Source organism: Nesoenas mayeri, assembly GCF_963082525.1.
Source record: "Nesoenas mayeri genome assembly, chromosome: 4".
NCBI lineage: Eukaryota > Metazoa > Chordata > Aves > Columbiformes > Columbidae > Nesoenas > Nesoenas mayeri.
The window spans coordinates 67,497,040-67,517,622 of NC_137540.1; the positions used below are offsets into that span (position 1 = coordinate 67,497,040).

Sequence of the window (20,583 nt, forward strand, 5' to 3'; positions counted from 1 at the left end):
CACACCCAGAAGCAGAACCGGTACATAATAAAGCTGCAACAAAGCGTACCAACTACTCCAGCTATGCATCCCTGTATTGAGACCCTCTCTGACCTTCCCCCTTACACAAGGCTTCATATTTGATAGCTCCAAGTGGTACATCCACACATCACTCTTCTGATACTTGTACATTTTATTACTGTAAAATTCCTAGGCCATCTTTCTGTGTATGTACTTCAAAGAAAAGAGTCCACAAATGCAACAGATGGCAAAGCATATGTAAGAAATGATTAAGATAGCTAATGTGTGTCCCACACACACCTGCCCTGCTTTCCTAGTTATGACTAAACAAACATAAGACAGATACTTTGGATTACCAATATTATCACTCCTTGTTCACCACTGTACATTTTAGAGCTACTAACCAAGCAAATAAAATGAAAGGATGCATGAGAGTGAAGTTAGCTGGAAAGACTATGTTTGATGACACTCCTCGTTGCAAGATGGCTCTTCCTGAAGGGGGCACTAGCAGCAATACGCATCACCAGCGCAACACCTACCAGGCAGCTCAGAAAACTGGGTTTGAACCAGCCAATTTCTACTAAGGACTCTCCTTCTCTTAATTCAGGCTCCCTCTGAATCCTGTTGTCAAAATTCCCAATTAAAATACAGGAGCAGAAGTAGAAGTCAAATCACTTTGCTTCAAAGCTACACACTTTCAGTGCCAAAATCAAAAACTAAGTTAAGGGCTCTTGTAGTTAGTTGTCAGCACTGGGCAGTGATGTAATCAACACCTATCATAAGGGACACCTGCTTTAAGGTGGAAGGGGAAGACCAGTCTCTTTGCTCTCGAATTAGTGACAGCCTTTTCCTTAACTGTACTTTGTTATTTGCATTTTAGCTGTGCTTTTCTTTGCCTTTTTCCCCTGAGGAGAAAAAAAAATAAACAAATAAATAAATAAATAGAAAAAGTGTGAGAAGGCAAAGATTACCTTCCCCCAAACTGTAGCGGATTCGTACATCCCACGCACACATTGTTTCCTTGTTCTCGAACCCCAGCATCACAACTTGAGAGAGACAGATGATTGCAAGCGTGTGATTCAAGCCCTCGTAGGACAGCCCAGGATCCAAGCCACAGATGTCTTCTAAGGTCATGCTGCTCCTCTCCTTATGCCCTTTTGCACGTTCAGATTTATCCTTGTACACCAGCATGAGCAAACAGTCTAAAAGAAGCAAAACTGTCAGAGATGATGAGGCAGAACATAGAACATAACGCATTTCTCAGTACTCTGCTTCAATACAAAGGTGCTTTAGACAACTTCAGGGTCAATCTGATCAAGTCAATGTGAGAACTCAGTTTCCTTTTCCCACCCACCCCCAAGTAGTTTGCAGCCCTTGTTTTCAGGGAGCAAACACTGACGGCATGTTTAAAAGCTAACCTGCAATATTAGAAATAAGGAGGTAAATAAAAAGTCTTCTCTATTTTATTTTTCAAAAGTCCAGTGGTTTTTCAGATACTCTCCCGAATCTGGAAGAGACTGACTCATTAATTCTGAACATTAGGAGTTACACTGTGATAGCTGTTCACATTACAAACACTAAAGACCAAGAAGCTATTGTCATCTATATTTCCATTAGAACATACTGAACCACAAATGAAATTCTTACAGTAGTTCAGAGATTACTCAACTACTAAATGGCGAGCAGACTGCACTGCCAGATTGTTAGTGTCAGCTCAGGTTTCCTAGTTAAATGTTACACAGTAGCCATTGCTAAATAATCATTATGTGCCACACCTTTTTGAAAAAAAAAAAATATTCACTTGTGTCACCACTTGTTTTTAACCCCTTCCTGGAGGTGTTTATTACACAGTAACTATGCAAAGGAAGAAAGTAATTCAAGTGCCAGGGTCCAATGCGAAAGGCACATTTCACAAGCGAACACAAAAGAAGGGAATAAAGGGGACAGACCCTCACCTTTTGTATTTATCACTCTTCTTCCCCGGGTTCCCTTCCTATGACATAGCACTCAGTTGTAAATGAAATTAATGGTCAACATCAAAGCTGTGACATCCACAGCTCAAGCTGACCCACATGCCACAGAGGAGAAAACCCCCACACGTCCCATTTTATGAATGTTGGGGTGCGATGCTCTGAGCCCTGGCGAGGTGCCCTGTGGCTCTCTGCTGGGAAAAAGACTGGCAAGTCTTCAAAGAGGTGAAAAATGACTGAAAGGCTGAATCGTCTGCTAACTAAAGAAGAGCTTTGCATGGACTCCCAATTGTTTTTGTGCACCTGTTAGCAAAAGCAGCTGCAGCTACGATATTTAAACATTCTGCAATACAGTTGTGTGTCTGAAGAACGAATGACTATGGTTTACAGAATGAGAAAAGCAAATCACTGGGGCTCTTCTTGGTAAACCTCACCAATTTAGCTAGAATAAAAATACTGATTTTCAGGACATTATCAATCAGTAAGTTTTCAAGGCAAGCTCCCCTATCTTCCCCTTTCAAACTTGGCTCACTCACGATAGAAATCCAGGCCTATATTCACATGTCTAGATACTTGCTCTAGGATCAACAGATGCCCATTCATGCAGAGAAGTGGAACACATTCAGCCAAGCTACAGGCATTTGAGACACTAACACATAATTGTAATGACTTAGGTCTGAAGAGCTTTAATTACTAAGAAACCTTCTAGTATGATGCAACAACCTAGAAAAGATGCCATAATCTGTTCTGCAGCAATGCAGATTCGTATTTTGTAAGTACAGGCAACATTTACCCCTGGAAATATATACTTTCAGGTTCAAATGTTTTCCCTGTTAGGAATAGATGGGGAAACCTGAAACTTACTTTTCCTTCTCCAGCAGTAAAACATCAACTCTGAATAACGTTTTCAATTTCCCCTTCAGAATAACATTTTCAATTTCCCCTTCAGAAACATGGAAGTGATTTTTTTTTTTTAATTTAAAATGTCATTTTATTTTTAAATTGAAGTGATATTTTATGTCAAAACACTGATCAAAAATAACTACAGAGCTTACATTGCCAGGTTGGGTTGGTTTTTTTTTTTTACAGCCACCAATCATCCTGAAGCAATAAAATTTAAAAAATAAAATATAAAAAACGCATTTTAAACTGGAACCAAAACCAAGTAGCTGTGCCTTGAAAAGTCACCTTTCCCAATGGTCTGAGTCAGAGCCCGGTGTTAAGCTACTCAAATCTCTCTCTCCGAGGCCGGACACAACGCCCGGGCACCGCTGCCGGCCTGATGGACAAACGCGACCGCCGGGCAGTGGCCGCGGGGTCCCCGCGTTACACCCGCTGAGGGGGCGGCGGGTGTCGAACCGGCCCCCGCTGCGGGGAAGGCGACCCCCGGGCCGTTACGGGCCGGGAGGAGACGGGAGGCCTTGCGGCTCCTCTCCGCGTTCGGAACACTCTGGGGGGTTCCGACAGCAGCCGCCGCCTCCTATTTTTGGCCGCCTGATCCGTCGCCAGATAATTTATTCCCTGCTCCCCCGCGTAAAAAATAAATAAATAATAAATAAAAATATGAGGAAAGAACAGCGAACGGCTTGAGGAGAGCCCCGCCGAGGGGGATCTGCAGCGGTGGCTCACGTCTAGGAGAGCCCTGTAAACTCCTTGCCCACGGGGCCCCAAACGTCGTCCCCCTCACGGTCGGGCAGAGGACAAGGGACTCCCCGGCACCTTTCCTCCCTCCCCCCCCCCAAAAAAACGGGCCCCCTCTTACCTGCCACCGGGGAGGGCTTGCGCAGCACCAGCCACCTATTCTTCCACTGCAACGAGAGGCAAAAGGAGAGGGTTAGCCATGGCCGGAACGGGGAAGAGCGGGCTCTCTCCCTTCCTGGGGAGGGGGCCGCCGGTCGGGGACCCCCGGCCCGCCGCGGGGCCAGGCCGAAGGGGTGCCGGGAGCGGGCACCTTTTTTCCATCTCTCAACTTGACGTGACCCTCCACCACCACGGAATCCGTCATCTTCAGTCATGATTCCGGACAGCTGCGCCCGGCTCGCTGCTCCCTCCCCGCGCTCTGCCCGAGGGGTCACTTTCAAAATAGCTTTATTAGGTCCCCGCACAGGCACAGGGAGCGACGCGGGCGAGCGGCCAGCGCGGCCCGGCCCTCCCCGGCGCCCCCCGCCACACCGGGCAGGGGGACAGGCAGGGGCCGGGCCGGCTCCGGCGGATGGGAGAGGGGGTCCTGCGGAGTTTTCTACCAGTTCTTTATTCATGCACTTTATTGTGGTGTTGCACTTTATTGGGTTGTTTATTTAACTATTATTATTTTCCCTCCGGTGTTCTGGTAGCCGGGGGAGCGATTCGGGACACCCGGAGGGCTGCAGCCCTGCGCGGCCGCCTCAGCGGATCACCTCCGGGCGCGACCCCGCGCCGCCCCCCGCCGCGATCCCGCTCCGGGCTTTGCAGCTGACCGCCGCCACAGACTGGCGGCCGGGGACGGCGGGAAGGCCCGGATCGGATTCCGCCCTCCGCGGAGCGGGGCCAGGTGCCGGCGGACCTAAACACCCGCTTTCCCGCGCCCCCGAAACAACCGATTCCTTATAACGCCCAGATTTCTCTTGCAAAAACTGTAATTACTGCTCCTCTTGACTCCTAGAAGACGTACAGCCAACTACCCCGGATAAAAATACCCTTTTTTTCCCCTTCATTGCAATGCAACTGTCACGAGATAACAACCCACTTACACCAAACCCAGAGCAGCTACAATTAATAGAATAAGACGTGTTAATGATGTCCTCAGATTTATTTCAACGAGCAATGGACTAATTAGGGTCCATTATTCTAAAAATACTCCTACTGCATCTTATTTGATGGTAATTGGTTCTTCAGCTTTTTTTAAACAGCACCACAGCACATTTTTTCTTTCAATAGCACAATAGAGGGGCTTTTTAGATGTTTGCATTTATTTCTTCTGTTTGAATCGGTCAGTTTGCATGGAATAACATATAATTGAATAAAACCGTCTTTAAGTGTGTTTCATAATGAATTGGGAAGGTGTTTGTTCAACTGGCTTTGCATTCTAATTCAGTTTCAATATAAATGTTAGGAAAAATATCAGACAAAATTTCACTAGTAAATTTAAGTTGGATTTTCATTTTAACCAAAGTGATAAGCCCTTATAGAGAGGAGGAAAATACAGACAATGAGTTTCTGTGGGGTAATGCTCAACAGAAAACCAGGAGGTAGAAGGCACTGCAGTGCCCCATAGGAATGTGACCAATGTCAGGGGTGTGAGAGGTCAAGCAAGGACATCTCGCTTAACCTGGATATCTCCTCGCCACCCCTAGTCTGGGTTTGTGGATTTAATACAATCATCACACATCAGATGCTCAAATGATGAAATTCAGTTCCACCAAATCAATGCAGTAACAGTGGGCAAACAGGCTTCTTTGAAAGACATAAATTAATTTTAATGCATTCAGATCATGTCAGTAATGACTGAAGATCTGCCATTTAGACCTATGAGGGCAGAAAATAGGCTGTTTCACTTGTGAACATTTAATACATCTTTAAAAAATATTTTATTGGTCATATTGGTGGTGTTACATACTGATATAAGCAGCATAGATTCTGAAAACAGGACAGCTAAAAAGCTGCAGGTGGATTGCCAGAAACGCAAGTTTGACCCCTTTCCTATCAAACAGCCATCTTTTTTACAGCAAGAGAAGACTGAGAGAATATATATAACACAAAACTGTGAGATTGAAAGCATGCACAACGTGGATCGATATCAGTTGTGAAATGAAACTGAAATCACAGAACAGATGTGGACATTTGGAATGGCATGAGCATTGTGTGTAAACCTGTTCTAAATGAAGAACTCTTCTTCCAAAGAAGAGTAAATAGTTCCTTCCTGCCGATTTAGTACTTGTCTTTCAGCAGCAGGTGCAATTAGTCTGGTTACGCGATCACGTATATTTCGTGGAGTTAAGCAAGCCAGACTTGTACTGCAAATGGCCAGGGTGGCAAACCCAGGCAACAAGAGTCTTCAGCTTGGTTTGGAATCCAGACCCTAGAGGTGGATGTCAGTTTTTCAATCGAGTGTTTAGTGCTTCAGAAAAAACAAACTAAAGACTTTGATCTTAGTATTTACAGTATTCATATCTGAAAATTGTGTCTAAGCTCTTGCATCTGTCTGATGGAAATTTTGTACAACACTTGCATGAAACTGGGAGCACTACCAGCTGAAATTGGTTCTTACACAGAGCTTTTCAGATGCCTCCCAGCACACAGAACTGTTATTTCATTTTTTTCTACCAGCTTTCAACCTGGTGAACAACCTACAGGGGGATTCAAAGATTCATTTATAACTTTATACACAACAAAGTCCAAGAAACAGAGGGTAAACATTTTTATTAAACAGCTTGTGTCATTTATCTATATTAGCATTGTTATATATTTCTACTTACACAAATTCAGGTTTTGGTTATTTTTCCATACAAAGTTTCTTTTAACTGCCAAAATCATTCACCATGAAGACACTATGCCAGTCATATAAAACAAAACACATAGCTGAGAATCCAGGCACCACTTTAAAATTCTGTATCTTAAAACACAGCTTTGCTTGAAACACTTAAGAGAATTCAAAAACATTCACTATCAGAGAAGAAACACACTTGACATCAACACTTCCAAATGTACATACCTGACATGACTAAAGGTTCCCTGTATATATATTAAAAAAAAGTTGGCATTTTCAGTTCTTTATCAGATTAGAATTTGTTTTGGTTTTGAATCATTTTCTGCCTTTTTTTCTTACACAGCTGAATCCACAGCCTCTAACCAGCCATATATTGTAATAATTCCTTTGATTCTTCCTATAACAATTCCATAGACCATGACAGCAAAGCCTGTGGTTTACGATATCACCAAACTCCCAAGAAAACTCCCCCAGCCATCCAGTTTAAAAATCTGCTAACAGAAAACTTCTTTTTGAGTTATCTAAACAGTTGAACAACTTGTTACTACAACATCTAAGACATCTTCAAAACATTGTTAAATTTAAGGAACGTTTAGGCATTTATCATCAAGGTGAAGTATTTCCACAGCCATGCTCATGGTGAGGGGCAGCTCACAGCCTGCAAAATATCCTGACTGTGTCAGCCTGAAATCAGGTGCTTTGATTTCCAACATTTCTCAGCAAGAATCTTTGTGCTCCCAGGAGGTTTTACATTAACCTTGCTGGAAAATTGCACACTAGATTCAGCAGACCTCTGAGGCTTGTTCCTGACTTTATGTCAGCGGAACATTAAAATACACTTACATGTTTGGTTGAATCAAAACCTAAACCCTATGTTTTTTCCCCAGAACTGGTTTGTTGCAGTTAACTGAGGAGCAGCTTCACCTCCCCTTCCTCTACTGGTGTCTCTTGACCTCAAATTCAAGAGACAGGGAGGGAATTTCATTTTTGGTGCTCCCTCTGTTTATTTTTTTATCTCATCTGAGAATACAAGGACAACCTTTTTACAAGTTGGTTTGGGGATGGCAGCTCCACCAGAAAGTGCACAAACATTCAAATAACTTCCAATGATAGGACAAGGGGTAATAGGTTCAAACTGGAACACAAAAGGTTCCACTTAAATTTGAGAAGAAACTTCTTCTCAGTGAGGGTGACAGACACTGGAACAGGCTGCCCAGGGGGCTTGTGAAGTCTCCTACTCTGGAAACATTCAAAACCCACCTGGACACCTTCCTGTGTAACCTCATCTGGGTGTTCCTGCTCCGGCAGGGGGATTGGACTGGATGATCTTTCGAGGTCCCTTCCAATCCCTGACATTCTGTGATTCTGTGATTCTAATGCAATTACCTAAGCAGAGAAACATTTGTAAATTTTTGTCCCTGTCTGGACATGTTTGTTTTATTAAGCCAAATAATGACAGTCCTGTATATTGAGCAATTGACAGCCCTAAAATTCTAGATCAAGGATCCTGACATCAGATGTCGCAGGCCTACTGTCAGTGGTCTGATGAGGAATTGCTAAGAATAACTGTGAAAGTTTTCATACAGGCTTATAATAAAATATTTATGTCACTTTAATGAAACAAAAAGACTCCAGAACCATGCTGCACCTATTAGCATATTTAACAGTTCAACTAGTTTTTCGGGGAGATATTTTCTCATTAATCCAGTTTACATAGTTTGTCATTCGTGTATATACGCCAGGTTTGTTGACTCTGCCACAGCCATCTCCCCAGCTGATAACTCCATAGAGGTAAGAGATTTCATCTTTCTCACAGGCCAGAGGTCCACCAGAATCTCCCTGTGTTAAAAATTAGGAAATATCATCTAATTTGATAGAAACTTGTCAGAGAAAAGAACAGTTTGGTAAAGTCCCAAATTAAGAATGAAGTCTTGTATCTGAGATCAATTTACTTTCAGAACTTTGGTATGAATGCATTGATCAAAAAAACAAACAAACAAAAACAAACAAACAAAACCAAAAAAACAAACGAGAAAATCTTAAAAAAATACTGGAGCAGAATAGATTATTTACTTGATGTTTCTTGGCCTTGAAATATATTCATACATAAAAGTTGTTTTATAGATTAATTTCCTAAGCATATACTGAGAAAACTCAGAAGTCAGCTGCATTTGTTGTGACATTAAGAAGTCTACATTATTTCTCTTTGGATCACACTACAAGCCTGCCAACAGGAAAAAAATGAATTATTGATTCACTAACAATGATTTAATGTCACGAGCACTGTTTTCAGCAACATCTGTGACTCTAAATCACTGTTCATCAGACTTTGCAGCTCTCTCCAGACCACTTGTCTTTGTGCAGCTCCTCTCTCCTTCCCTCCACTTTCTTCTTCCTCCTTCTCATTCCTGACCAACCCTGTTTACTTTCTTCTTTCTCCTTCTCGTTCCTGACCAACCCTGTTTACTTTCTTCTTTCTCCTTCTCGTTCCTGACCAACCCTGTTTCTCCACAGCAGGGAGCAAGAACCAGCTGTAGTGTTGCATCTTGTACTTGTACTTCCTGGGTAAGGCAAGGAAAACTGAGCAAGCAAGGTAGATTCTAGTTCACTGGCTTGTATGAACATTTGCAGCCAATAATTACAACCAGTTCTCAGCCCTGACCTGGAAACCTTGAGCCACTGATGGCTGCTGCCAGTTCAGTCTGAATATCCTTCATTGGATGCTTTTGTGATCTCTGTGGGGGTTCCAGCACACAGTATACATTATATTCTTTGCTATACTTAATCTCACTGCCAGCTATTAGCTATGTACTGTTTGTTCCCAGATTTATGCTAATAGATACACAGCATAAGCCTCTTTCTTCAAAATGAATTGAAGATAAAATCTGAAGGTTTATGTAAGGAATAATCCGATCCTTCATTTAAAAAATACTCTCATCTATCACAAGAATTCTGCATCCTTTTTCAGATCCAAGGTGTGACACAGTTCAAAGACAGATGCAAAGTAGTAAGAACACGAGGTCATTTTGCAAAGCATAGAAGTCATGAAAAAGTTTCCAACTGACTGCTATTCTACAGCATTAAATCCCATTCACTAGAGTAACCTCAGCTCCTTCCTCCTCCACTGTTCCCCATCTCCTACCTAATTTCCATAAGGCAAGAGGCAGCAGCTTGGGGATTTGGCTCTGCACAGGTCCTTGCTGGCTGACCTGCCAACACATCCCTGTCCCAAGGCCAGCAAACCTTCACCATCACACTGCATGCTCAGCCAGGAGCTCAAGCAGCTCACCCTCCAATGCACAGCCACTGCTTTTTATGAAGGCAGGAGAAATATAACACCCTTGAGGCTTTTTTGCCCTTCTGTAGATCTTATCTGACGTTGAAAATGTTAAAAAGTGAAGGTGGAAGCGAACAGTGCAGTCACATAAGTTACTTTTCTTTATGAACATTTCTATAAGAACACAGTAATGTCAAAAGTAAGCACTTTAACACCACAACGTTTTTGGCAATAATATACATTTATATTCTCTGCCTAGAGATAACTCACAACATTACCTGACAAGCATCAGATTTGCTATCAAGGTAGCCAGCGCAGAACATATTTTCAGTGATTTCTGTTCCATAAATTTCAGGACTTCTGCACTTCTCCTCAGGAATAATTGGAATCAGTGTTTCTTGCAGGACATGTGAATAACCAGGTGTATCTTAAAAAAATTCCCAAAAAGGAAAAGAAATTCATTTTTATAGAACGTGAAGAGTGTAACATGGAAACACTATGCAAAATAAAACATATAAACACACTTAATACATCTCAGTCATATTTATGTTGTGGATGTCTCTAAAATATAACAATTTTTCTAGTGATCCGATGACTTTCTGCTCCTCCAGTCAAATTCCATGACCTTTATAATAACAGTATGATGACCTTTATAATAACAGCATGCCATGTCCAGACATCAATCCTCTCCGGGTTCTCTCATTTTCTAGAGACTCAGGAACACTCCCCCAGCACTCCTGTCCCCTCCTTTCTCCAGATATGATGTTGTCATCAATTTATCATAGGCTCCATTGCCTGGTTTTGCCTTTAGACTACACATTTAGATCAGGACAACACTTTCTCATACTAAATCTCTCACCAAAATGAGGCAGCCAGCTCCCCCATCCTCCTTATCTATCTACATAGGTCTCTGCTGTCTCCACGTCAAAGGAGCGTGGCCAAGCCTCATAATCCTGAAATTCCTCCTCTGAAAGGATGGGCTGCATTTCTCCACATTTTCAAGCTGGATGTAAATACTTCTTATCCAAAGTCTATCTGTCCCTCTCCTGTAGATGTTTCCAAATTTTCTTGCTGGTGAAGGTAAAGAACTCCTTCATCACGGACCAGTAAATTGTGTTTGGTTCGCAGTCTCTGATATCTACCTTGAGAAACCAGGAGCAGGATTCACTCAACTAAACTGTCAAGTTGTTGGCAGCTGCAACTGAACTACTTGCTCCCCTCTCAGTCTATGGAGATCTAGCTGGCCCACAGCTCATCCTATCCTAAAGCAGATACAAACACCTGGTCAAGGGAACCACGCTCCAAATTCCAAGGGCTATATGGAAGATCTAAAGGTAAGTAAAAAGATTTCTGCCAGAAGTCCCTCGGAAAACATTTTAACAAACACCAAACTATCAGTTGTATAACACAGATTTGAGCATTATGTTTTAATTGTCATTTTTTTCTACAGACACCAACTCTCATTTTACTCACCCTCATGCTTGTGTCCCCATCCAGAAATTTGACATTTGAACTGATCAGGAAAAACAGTGTTACTTTCCGGCAAGCAGATGGGCTGAACAAACTGGGACTTGACGGCACAACGCTGGCCGTTCTTCTTCAGCTTAATCAAAGCTGCAGAACAGAATATATAGGAGAAATAAAGTGATTGTTCCCTTTCTTTAATAGGATTGGCAGCAATGGGTCTCAAATACAACTTTAATTATCCCCTAAGCATCTCTTAATTAAGATATTTCAATCAAAGACAGACAGACTCATCTCAACAGCACCTGATTTCACAGCAAATTGAAGGCTGAAGCATTTAGCTACTCCCCTTGTGGGAATATTTATTTTATGCTGCACTCACTGAGCAGATTTTGCTTCACTGCCTTTGTAGAGAAGGAGGAAGATAAAAAATACATATGCCTCCTCCCACCTTAAAGTTAAATAACAGTGACATATCCACAACTTTCAGCTGAAATAAGTGGGATGTGCAAGAGCTCACTGCTTCTGAAAGTCTGTCCACACACCTAATTCCAATTTGATTTAAAAAAATAATTACTGCAAGAGCTGGTGTATTTCCTGCGCTGTAATCACTGAATTCAGCACAATTAAATATCTTGAAAAATAAGGAATAAAAAAATCAGGGAATTTCAAAACCAAGCTTCTGAAAGGTACAAGGAATTACACAATCTTTGCTATCCCCTCATGCAGCTGAGAACAGTGTAAATAGGGAGCTCTGCAGCATCATGAGCTTAATACTGAAAGAAGATGTCAAAAGTAGCAGAAACATTGGTTGCCCTGTAGCAAACACCCTGTGTTTGGCTGCAGATTAACAGAGCGGGCTTTGTGCTTGGTGTAGCAAGGGCAGCATGTTGGGTCTGGACACACTACTCAAAGAGGACAGAGCTGAAGTAGTGTGGAAAAGCCCATTACTTCACATCACGTCTTTCAGAAGCTCCAGGTTTTCTGAGCACAGCTGTGTGGAAAGCAAGAGATCCCACTGGATAGTCTTATTTCTCTACTGACTACATTTTTTTTTGCCTTTGTGGAACATGTAGAGAGTATCTCACAGGCTGAGAAGCCCACGCAAACCATGCTCCAACACTCACCAACTTGCTCTTCCTCACCTTCCTCCTCTCCCCCACCAACTCTCCCTGTTTCTGAATCACTCGAACTTCCCACCAAATACCCATGTGGCAGGTTCTTTCCTTTAGGAAAGCATTTTCAGCAGGAAATAACTCTTCTGCTTCATCAGTAGAAATCACTGACAGGGCAGAATGTGCCCCCACATCTTTCCTCCCCCAGCTTCTGCCTGCTTGTTTGTTTGCAGTGGAGCATGTGTTAGGAACTCCACATTCCATTGACCTTAGATTTGGACACCACACATTGGTGAGGCAGGCGAATTTCAGAGTGATTCAAAACGTTAGGAGACCTGAAAGTCCCGATGGTGGTTTACACCAGGATATTTCAGAGCAGAGTAATACCCCAAACCCAGTTCATCTCCTGCTACACTCTGACAGCGCTCCCGCCAACACAGAATCTGAATGCTTTTTGCTATGTGGTGGAAAATATTCACCATCTGGGAGCAAAATAAAAAGCCAGTACTTGCCTGACCTAAAATATCCCTGATGCCAGGCTATTGAATAGTCTCATAGACAAAGCGCTCACACAGCTCAATACCCCCAGGTGATGTGCCACCTTCCACCAGAGCAGATCAGAAAATAAGAAGTGAGTTGTTGTTACATCGTCATTCTGACTATTGTTATAAGGTCAATCAGAAGGGCTTTTGACTAATAAGACAGCTGATTCTTAAATCTATTTTGGTGTAAAAATGATTCTTAGTAACACAGATTTTCAGAGGAGATGGGGTTATTATGTTCATCTAGTCAGGTCCTCTATACAATACAGACAATAGAATTTTACCAAGTAATTCCTGTGTCAAGCCCATAGTTTCTGGTTCGGTTGAAAAAATGCCTAATCCCACAAAGACTTGAAGTGATGATGAATTTGCTATACATCTAGGTAAATTGCTCCAAATGCTAATTATCATAATTATTTAAAATTTTGCCATTTATTTCACATCTGAATTTGTTTAGCTTCAGATGCTGTTATACCTCTGGTGCAACTAAGAACTCTCTGCACTCAAAAGCTTCTCCTAATGCTTATGATTTTTTTCCACTGCGAAGGCAGTTTTTGACAGATCAACTTGAAACTAACTTAAGCAAACAGAAGATAAAACTGTAAGAACAAAAATACTCACCAATGTCATGGTCAGTCGGGTTGAACACAGAATACTCAGGATGCAAGATGTATTTCTCTATTTCAAAAGTTTGTGTTACGTCAGTTGTTTTATTAAATATATGCTGACCCAGAACTACCTTAATAGTCGATTTTAGTGGACTGTAATACAAAATAAAATAAAATAAAATAAAATAAAATAAAATAAAATAAAATAAAACAAACACAGACATAAGCAATTCTGTGATTATCAGACGGAACAAAACATGATTTCCAATGGCTGTGTGTCCTCTGAACAGTAATAACCTCAGTCCCTCACCACATCCATTATTTACCCTCTCATAATCATTTGACATGTTTCCCAAGCTTTCTACCTACTGTGGACCAGAAAAAGATGAGTAGTGTTACACTGAGTCCCAGGCTCTGTGAGTCCTGATTAGCCTAATTAAAGGCTGCTGCTCTTTGACAGAGGTATTAGTAAAAGGCAAGCACATGCACTGCTGCCCAGTTCAAAAGCATCTTCAGGGGCTGCAAGCACTTCTTGTTCTAGAAACTCAACTGCGTTAATGTGGACCACACTTTGCCAACGAGTACAAATATTACTGAGGAAGAAATGAGGGACCAAAAGAAGAATCAGTGGTGGATCTCTCATTTCTCTGGGAAACCAGGCTCTTAAAATATTACAGGCACGGGTCAAGGCTTTAAAAGTGCTGGCAGACTGACAACTCAGGAACATCTGGGCAGCTTCCACCTAAGAGCTATGACCACTTCTATTCTGAGATTAGCTTGGTCTATGTTAAATTTGTTGTCTAGAATCAAAAGCAACTTGGTGGAGGAAGGTTCCAACATCACACTAATCTAACAGGAAAAAGCACACTCAGAAGAAAACACTGGTTTTGTAATTCACAACATTTTTACAGCCATTGTGTGTTTAAAAAGACCACAATGCTCTCATATCCATTGCCTTAGGACAGGCAACTAATAGGAAACAGTACAGCAGTTGGGAAGAAAGGGACATTTGGGAATAATCAGTAAGTGTTTGGAAAGACAGTAAATTTTCTAGCTTTGAAAGCAATGGAATTCAAATTTCACTCTTGTTATAAAACCAATTCAATCTGCATGTGCATGTCTACAATGAATTTAGTTATCAAGTGTCTTCAACATTGGAGCGTTCATATGTTTTGTTATCCAGTGCAGGGGTGGAAAATATCTGCTGTCACACATCATGCACAGATGCAGAGTGGTCAACATCACTGCACCTTCCCTAATTGTGTTTCTGTGCATCACCAGTGCTCATCAGATACAAAAGCACCGTGGAGTCTCCTCCAGTACTGAGCACGAAGCAACGATCAACAGTGATGTACTTGGAGAAAAGACATTCTAATTCATTGCATCACATAGAGCCAGCAGCTACCCTGCAACAATAACTGTGCTTATAATTAACAAATGAAAGTGCAAAGTTTATTTTTTTGTGACTGAAAAAAAAAAAAAAAGACAATAATATATTCTTTGATCGGTATGTAATGGCAGGATTTTCTCAGTGTTCTTGCAATAGTAAATGAATCGCCTCGAAAATCAGATTTGGGGCCTGTAAAACAGGGTGGAAGTTTTCTTCCCAGGGTAGAATTTAGAATAGATATTAAAGGCACTGAATGGTTCTGCTATGACTTACAGGTGGTTTATTCAGGAAAAGAAATAAAATAGGAGAGGTTATAGAAAAGAGAAAGAAATAATAATAAGTAAAAAAAAAATCTACACAGGTATCTATTGTCGCCTAGCGGAAAAGAGTTGAAATTGTGGCTAACTAAACATACGGAAGAGTGCAAATTACAATGCAGCAATTATGGAAAATCTGTATGTACCAAACCACCAGCTGGAAGTGGGTGGAAGTGTCCTGAATAGCTGCCAAAGTTAGTAGCTATTTCACAACATTTGAAAAACAAATGCGTTGTGGCTCGAGCTCCGAATGCTTCAGTACAGCATTCAGAATGGTATTATTAGCTCTACGAGCTATCAGTGTATGTATTCTGGCACAAGGTTTTCTGTTTCTCTTGGCTTCTTTACTATGTAAAGGAACAATGGGTATGAAATGATGTAATATTTTTCTCATCAATGTGACCAACTGAAATCAGGGAAAGTGTTCAGCATTTGTGGAAAATTAAGTATTTAGAATGGAGTAAGAGCATCCTATAGCCAATATTCTCTCCAGTGTCCCACAGCTGGAGGACAAAACCACTCCAAAAAACCCAAAATATCTCTCAAGAAAATCAGCTTCAAAATATTAACTATTTAGTTCTTCCCTTTGGCTTTTCGTAAAGCTTGGCCCACTCTATTTGTGTCAACCAACGGTAATTTATTGTCTCCTCTAAATCATTGCTTGACTGTCTCAGCCTTTTTGAATTAAACACTGCAATAAGAATGGTCATCTGCATTACACCTCAAAGCAGGCAAAAACATTTAAAAAGGTAACTGAGAAGAAGAGAAATACTTATATCCCCTTGCAGATGCCTGCACATACAAGCTCCTAGTCTTGCGTTCTTGCTCCCGTTCTATGTCCTGCTCAGCACAACTGACTTCAGTCGGGTCATTCAGCTTCTTTGAGACTCCTTAAGGAAGAAGATTGTGAGACAACAGGGCTGCAGGCTACTTGTCAACCTGTGAACTGCACCCAAATTGCCAGAAAGTCCTTTTGAAACTTTGGCCTTTTAAAATCACATCTTTGTCACTCGTTTCAGTTCAGGTTTGTCGAGAGCCACAAGCAGTGACTATGAGGAGCAGAGGATCTACTGTCATATTAATGGGTGAGTTTACCTGTTAGCAAAGCAGTGTGCTGCTGACACCACCCAGCAGGTCTGAATAAGGCTTCCACCACAAAAACTCTCTCCAATATATATAGCTGCTGTCCACGGATGAGATCCAGGCAGAGATGAAGATCCTCCAATGATCCTAGGTCTCACAAAAGTTCTTTTTTTGTGTCTTCTCCCACATGGTCTTCTGGTAACTGCAGAGCTATCTGCATTGTCTGGAGCTGGTGGCCTCCTTTCCCTGCTTGCTGAGATAGGAAGGGATATGGCATCAGACTATAAATCCTTGTGATTTGTAAGGCCTGGAACTTTTATAGGACTCTTTAAAAGAAAAGTTCATTAAATTATCATTAAACATTTACATACAACTGAATCTCATTCAGTTCCTCCAAAGACTTGCAAGAATGAAAGCTATGCCTATTCCAGCACCCTGGCTACATGTGTACTACTGTAAATTAAATTAATCTGTGAATATTACTGGACACTATTCCATTTACCAGCACAAATACAATGTTCACTACTGGGAGACACACATAATGCATGATAAATCACATCTTTATTCTTAGATTCTGGACTGAGTTTTTGCCACTGCAATAGCAAGGACTAGGACAATTATGTAAATATCATGTATCAAATGCATTAGGACCATAAAAGAGGAAAAAAAAGCCCACTTTATAAAGTGTCTTTTCAGATTACAACTCCATTCTGAAGGTCAGCTTCAACATTAACATTTAAATACTAATTTACAGAAGAGAAGAATCTTTAATTTTTGGCGTTAAGTACTACATCTAGTACATCATCAGAACATCAGAGGATCCAGTCCTCTGATTGCTTAGAGACCCATTCATTTCTCTGGGCCCGTAACTCCCTGAGTGATGACAATTTGTACCAGAGCATCAATCATTTCTGACATTGTGCATGTTCTAGCAGAAAAATTGATGATATTGGGATGATTTTGACTGAAAGCAGTTATGTGACAGTGCTGTTATATAGTATTCTAGGACAAAAATCACAGACTGTATTGCAACTTAAAAAAAAATGCAAAAGAAACTGGTTGTCATTTAATTTACTGCAAACAGTAAAATATACAGCACTCCTGGGAATGGGAGAACATTCAAAATTATACAGTGAAAGCTTGTTCTGGTATCACTAAATCTTTCCTCATTCATTCATAACATGGATTTTAAGAGAGCCTTTACATACCACAAGATGGAATGTCACAATACTCCCAAGACAAACTGTTGTTCTTCGTGATGTAGCACCATGGCTTCTCATCATCATCTGGATTTCTAATTAATTCAGGGGAGAGTGAATCACAAGTATTAACCACAGCATTGTTCCAAGCTACCTGGAGGTTTTCTTCTTTTTCCTCTTGCAGCATGCAGAGGACTGACAGGACTCTCAGGTTTTGAGCTACCTGGCAAAGGACCGAAGCACCTACTAACCCCTACACAGGTGAGCAGCATTTCAATAGTGTTCTTCATGCTCCAAGCTAACCAAGCCTAAGGTTCTTTAGGATCTGAAATACAGACACATGACTAAACACCTGTAAAATTTGCCTACAAGTATTTGGATTCACGAGCATGTTCACATGGTTTAAATACAGCCTACACTGAAGCACTCTAACAGATATCAGCTCAGCTATTTTCAGGACTAAATCCCATGGGAAAGATTCCTTTTTTAGATGATCTTTTTAAGCAAGGAAATTCCAACACAGGTAGATTCATAGAAAATCCATAACAAGAACAGCTAGCAAAAATTAATTTGAGGAGCTGAAGTTCCCATTCCCTGGAGAGTCTGAGGAAATGTATGACTACCTCAAGAAAATATTGTATTCCTCAAAAGGGGGACCAAAAAAAAAGGCATATCAGAAACAGTTTAGTCCTTTGTTACCTTGGTGTTGAACAGGTATTGGTTTGATTTCAATAGGTTTTCTCCATGGTACAGCCCAATTGTCTTTATCGATGCCATATAATTAACAGAAATCTGCCCAGTTTACTCCTCTAAGAATATCAGGAAACTTTAAAGAGCCAGAAAGATCTTGAGTAGGCCAAGAAAAATAGACAAGGTAATTCAAGGCTCCAGATAAACATTAATTCTAATTTCAGTTGGATTCATCAGAAGTACTATCTATTATTTTAAGATTCTTCAATATTTTTTTTCTTTTTAATGACTGCTCTTCAGAAAAAGATTAAAGCACTTTCAGCTTCTCAGAACTGAAGAAGCAACACAGGTTGAGTCATCTTCCGCCAACAATGTTTCTAAATTAGACTATTTGAAGAAGATGTCTGCAGGATTATATAGTGTAGCAGAGATATCCCCAGAAATTGTAACAAGCTGACAAAAAAGTGAAAAGCTTTTTTTCTCAGCTCTACAGAACACGAACACATCAGCTCCTACACCATTTTATTCTTTGCATTTCAGATCTGCTTAAATGATGCAAATTGAAACCATCAAGATTTATCAAAGCACAAAATATGTGCCTAATAAATTGCCATACTGTGCTGGGACACCATAAATCACATACTTAAGTGCTTGAATCAGGACCAAGCCTTGGAAAGCAAGACAGTCTACATTAGGAGAGGGTGTAGGAACTGCTTATTGTTCTGTGTTAGATAGAGAGGAGCTTCTTTCAGCAGGCGTGCATGCTTCTTAACACCAAACAAATTAGAAAAAGTAGCACATTCTGATCTTCCTGAAATACTCATCTAACTTCCAGTTAAAAAACAAAACAATACACAAAACAAAACAAAACCACCTCTGAGACATCAACCAGTAATTTATAGAATCACAGAATGTCAGGGATTGGAAGGGACCTTGAAAGCTCATCCAGTACAATCCCCCTGCCGGAGCAGGAACACCCAGATGAGGTTACACAGGAAGGTATTCAGGCGGGTTTGAATGTCTCCAGAGTAGGAGACTCCACAACCTCCCTGGGCAGCCTGTTCCAGTGTCTGTCACCCTCACTGAGAAGAAGTTTCTTCTCAAATTTAAGTGGAACCTCTTATGTTCCAGCTTAAACCCATTACCCCTTGTCCTACCATTGGTTGTCACCAAGAAGAGCCTGGCTCCATCCTTGTGACTCTCACCCTTTACATATTTATAAACATTAATAAGGTCACCCCTCAGTCTCCTCTTCTCCAAACTAAAGAGCCCCAGATCCCTCAGCCTTTCTTCATAAGGGAAATGCTCCACTCCCTTAATCATCTTGGTTGCCCTGCGCTGGACTCTCTCCAGCAGTTCCCTGTCCTTCTGGAACTGAGGAGCCCAGAACTGGACACAATATTCCAGATGTGGTCTCACCAGGGCAGCGTGGAGGGGAAGGAGAACCTCTCTCAATCTACTAACCACCCCCCTTCTAATACACCCCAGGATGCCATTGGCCCCCTTGGCCACAAGGGCACAGTGCTGGCTCATGGTCATCCTGCTGTCCACCAGGACCCCCAGGTCCCTCTCCCCTACACTGCTCTCTAATGGATCATTCCCCAACTTATACTGGAACCTGGGGTTGTTCCTGCCCAGATGCAAGACTCCACATTTGTCCTTCATTAAATTTTTCCCCGCCCAACTCTCCAGCCTGTCCAGGTCTCTGGATGGCAGCACAGCCTTCTGGCGTGTCAGCCACTCCTCCCAGCTTGGAGTCATCAGCAAACTTGCTGACAGTGCACTCTGTTCCCTCATCCAAGTCATTGATGAATATATTGAACAGTACTGACCCCAGCACCGACCCTTGAGGCACTGCACTAGATACAGGCCTCCAACCAGACCCTGCCCCAGTTTATGGAGAACATCTAAAGTTTATTCATTTCTAATATTTGCTCATCTCCAGGATTCTCTCTAAAAAGAAACATTTCCTTTATTTGTGAATATCCATTGACCTCACAAAGGCCCCAGAGGGAGGGGGAACATAAAGTGACTGAGGAGAAAGCACAAACCTATGTATCATAGACATTTTCATTACAGCTGAACAGAAAACTTTAGTAGAAATGCAGTTTATCATAGGTATGGTCCAATCAAAATTGAAACAGTGACATTTTACTTTGCAATAATTTTGCTCTGGAAGAAATTCAGGAAAGAAATTTGACATGCCATTTCAACATAATTGAAGTACAGCGCTTTGATTTTTCATTTTCCAATAACATTTCAGTTTTAAAATATCTTCCTTCACAATATGTATTTCAAAATTTAAGAATTAGAAATAAAATTTAAACATTTCAACTTGGCTAGCACATTTCTGTCTCCTTTTAGATAGCCATTTATGAACAATTTCAAAAGTTTTGCAGTAAGGTCTTATTTTCAAAAAGAAAGAAAAAAAAATCCCAGGGAAAATAAATAAATAAATAAATA

The 20,583-nt window shown here is 41.3% G+C and overlaps 2 protein-coding genes across 2 annotated transcripts in view; both read right to left on the reverse strand.

The window, feature by feature from the left end:
- Positions 1–3,975, reverse strand: part of DOK7 (docking protein 7) — a gene marked incomplete at its 5' end in the record, with an annotated part of 64,167 nt that extends 60,192 nt beyond the window's left edge. The window contains 3 exons of the mRNA XM_080344011.1: positions 972–1,202; positions 3,733–3,778; positions 3,922–3,975. Coding sequence (XP_080200137.1) covers positions 972–1,202; positions 3,733–3,778; positions 3,922–3,975 — 331 coding nt within the window. The remainder of the gene's footprint in view (positions 1–971; positions 1,203–3,732; positions 3,779–3,921) is intronic.
- A 4,088-nt stretch (positions 3,976–8,063) lies between these two features.
- The window catches only part of HGFAC (HGF activator), a gene marked incomplete at its 5' end in the record, with an annotated part of 41,338 nt that continues 28,818 nt past the window's right edge, over positions 8,064–20,583 (reverse strand). The window contains 6 exons of the mRNA XM_080344190.1: positions 8,064–8,274; positions 9,991–10,139; positions 11,186–11,326; positions 13,455–13,594; positions 16,244–16,484; positions 17,440–17,525. Of these exons, the coding sequence (XP_080200316.1) occupies positions 8,104–8,274; positions 9,991–10,139; positions 11,186–11,326; positions 13,455–13,594; positions 16,244–16,484; positions 17,440–17,525 (928 nt within the window). The 3' untranslated portion in view covers positions 8,064–8,103. The remainder of the gene's footprint in view (positions 8,275–9,990; positions 10,140–11,185; positions 11,327–13,454; positions 13,595–16,243; positions 16,485–17,439; positions 17,526–20,583) is intronic.